Genomic DNA, 1,993 nt, shown 5'->3' with positions numbered 1-1,993 from the left:
GGAGTTTTCCAGGGGAAATCCCAGAAATTCAGAGTTTTCTGTGGGAAATTCGGAGAGGTTTCCGTGGGAAAATCCTGGCAATTTGGAGTTTTCCGTGGGAAAATCCTGGCAATTCGGAGTTTTCCAGAGGAAATTCTGAGAGGTTTCCATGGGAAAATCCCGGAAATTCAGAGTTTTCTGTGGGAAATCCTTTGGAATTTGGAGTTTTCCAGGGGAAATCCCAGAAATTCAGAGTTTTCTGTGGGAAATTCGGAGAGGTTTCCGTGGGAAAATCCTGGCAATTTGGAGTTTTCCGTGGGAAAATCCTGGAAATTCGGAGTTTTCCAGAGGAAATTCTGAGAGGTTTCCATGGGAAAATCCCGGAAATTCAGAGTTTTCTGTGGGAAATCCTTTGGAATTTGGAGTTTTCCATGAGAAAATCCTGGAAATTCGGAGTTTTCTGTGGGAAATTCTGAGAGGTTTCCATGGGAAAATCCTGGAAATTTGGAGTTTTCTGTGGGAAATCCTTTGGAATTCAGAGTTTTCCAGGGGAAATTCCGAGAGGTTTCCATGGGAAAATCCCGAAATTCGGAGTTTTCCAGGGGAAATTCTGAGAGGTTTCCATGGGAAAATTCCAGAAATTTGGAGTTTTCTGTGGGAAAATCCTGGCAATTCGGAGTTTTCCAGGGGAAATTCTGAGAGGTTTCCATGGGAAAATCCCGGAAATTTGGAGTTTTCCAGGGGAAATCCCAGAAATTCGGAGTTTTCTGTGGGAAATTCCCAATGTTTGGAGAGTTTTCCATGGGAAAATCCTGGAAACTCGGAGTTTTCCAGGGGAAATCCCAGAAATTCAGAGTTTTCCCATGGGAAATCCCTTGGAATTCGGAGTTTTCCATGGGAAATTCCCCAACATTTGGAGAGTTTTCCATGGGAAAATCCCAGAAATTCAGAGTTTTCCATGGGAAATTCTGAGAGTTTTCCAAGGGAAATTCCCAAACTTTGGAGTTTTCCAGGGAAATCCATTGGAATTTGGCGTTTTCCATGGGAAATTCCCTGGAATTCAGAGTTTTCCATGGGAAAATTCCTGAAAGTTTGGAGTTTTCCATGGGAAAATCCTGGAAATTTGGAGTCTTCCTTGGGAAATTCCCAAACTTTGGAGTTTTCCAGGGGAAATCCCTTGAGAAATGGAATTTTTAACGGAAAATCCATTGGAATTTGGAGTTTTCCATGGGAAAATCCCGGCAATTCCGAGTTTTCCACGGGAAATCCATTGGAATTCTCGATTTCCCATGGAAAATCCATTGAAATTCGGAGTTTTCCACGGAAAATTCCCAACATTTGGAGAGTTCTCCATGGGAAATCCTGCACAATTTGGAGTTTTCCATGGGAAAATCCCTTGGAATTCCAAGAATTCCCCCCGGATTCCGTCGTTTCTCCGCAGGGTCGGGATCTCCCGGAATTGCGGCGCCACATTTACGGCGATTCCGTGGATTTTTGGGCCATCCGGAAGTTGCTCCAGAGGGTTTTTGCTCCTTGTCAATGCCTGGAAATCCACGGAAAACTCCGCGACCCACCCGAGGTGCGGAGCCCATTCCCAACCGAATCCATCCCGGAAAACTTGGGAATTCTGGGATATTCTTCAGGAAAAAAAAAAAAACAAACCCGGATCAACCCTCCCAAAAAACCTCCGGGATTCTCCACAGGATTTGGAGCCGGAAAGCTCCGGAATCCTGGAATTCCGCGAGCGGGAAAAGCGCCGGCTGTGCCGCGGCCACGAGCGCTGCGTCCCCGTGGCGGAGCTGGTGCGAGCTCTGGATCTGCGGGAAGAAGGTGAAAATTCGGGAATGAGGCCGGGAATTCGGGAATCTCCGCCTGGGCCGGGAATTCCGGGAGCCCTTCCCGCTTTTCCTTCCCGCAGCGATCGAGACCCTCCTGTGCTACCTGGAGCTGCATCCCGGCAACTTCCTGCAGCTGCTTCCTGCCACCGATTCCCGCTGCCGCATCCGCTGCTCCC

The 1,993-nt window shown here is 47.7% G+C and overlaps 1 protein-coding gene across 1 annotated transcript in view; it reads left to right on the top strand.

The window, feature by feature from the left end:
• RECQL4 (RecQ like helicase 4) overlaps positions 1 to 1,993 on the top strand; it is a gene marked incomplete at its 5' end in the record, with an annotated part of 26,040 nt that overhangs the window by 14,273 nt on the left and 9,774 nt on the right. Inside the window, 3 exon segments of the mRNA XM_017738649.1 lie at positions 826 to 1,558; positions 1,683 to 1,809; positions 1,898 to 1,987. Of these exon segments, the coding sequence (XP_017594138.1) occupies positions 826 to 1,558; positions 1,683 to 1,809; positions 1,898 to 1,987 (950 nt within the window).

This window comes from Corvus brachyrhynchos, unplaced genomic scaffold (genome assembly GCF_000691975.1).
Source record: "Corvus brachyrhynchos isolate BGI_N302 unplaced genomic scaffold, ASM69197v1 scaffold437, whole genome shotgun sequence".
Taxonomy (NCBI): Eukaryota; Metazoa; Chordata; class Aves; order Passeriformes; family Corvidae; genus Corvus; species Corvus brachyrhynchos.
The sequence above is the reverse complement of the archived record's forward strand: the minus strand, read 5'-3'. Positions and strand labels throughout refer to the sequence as shown.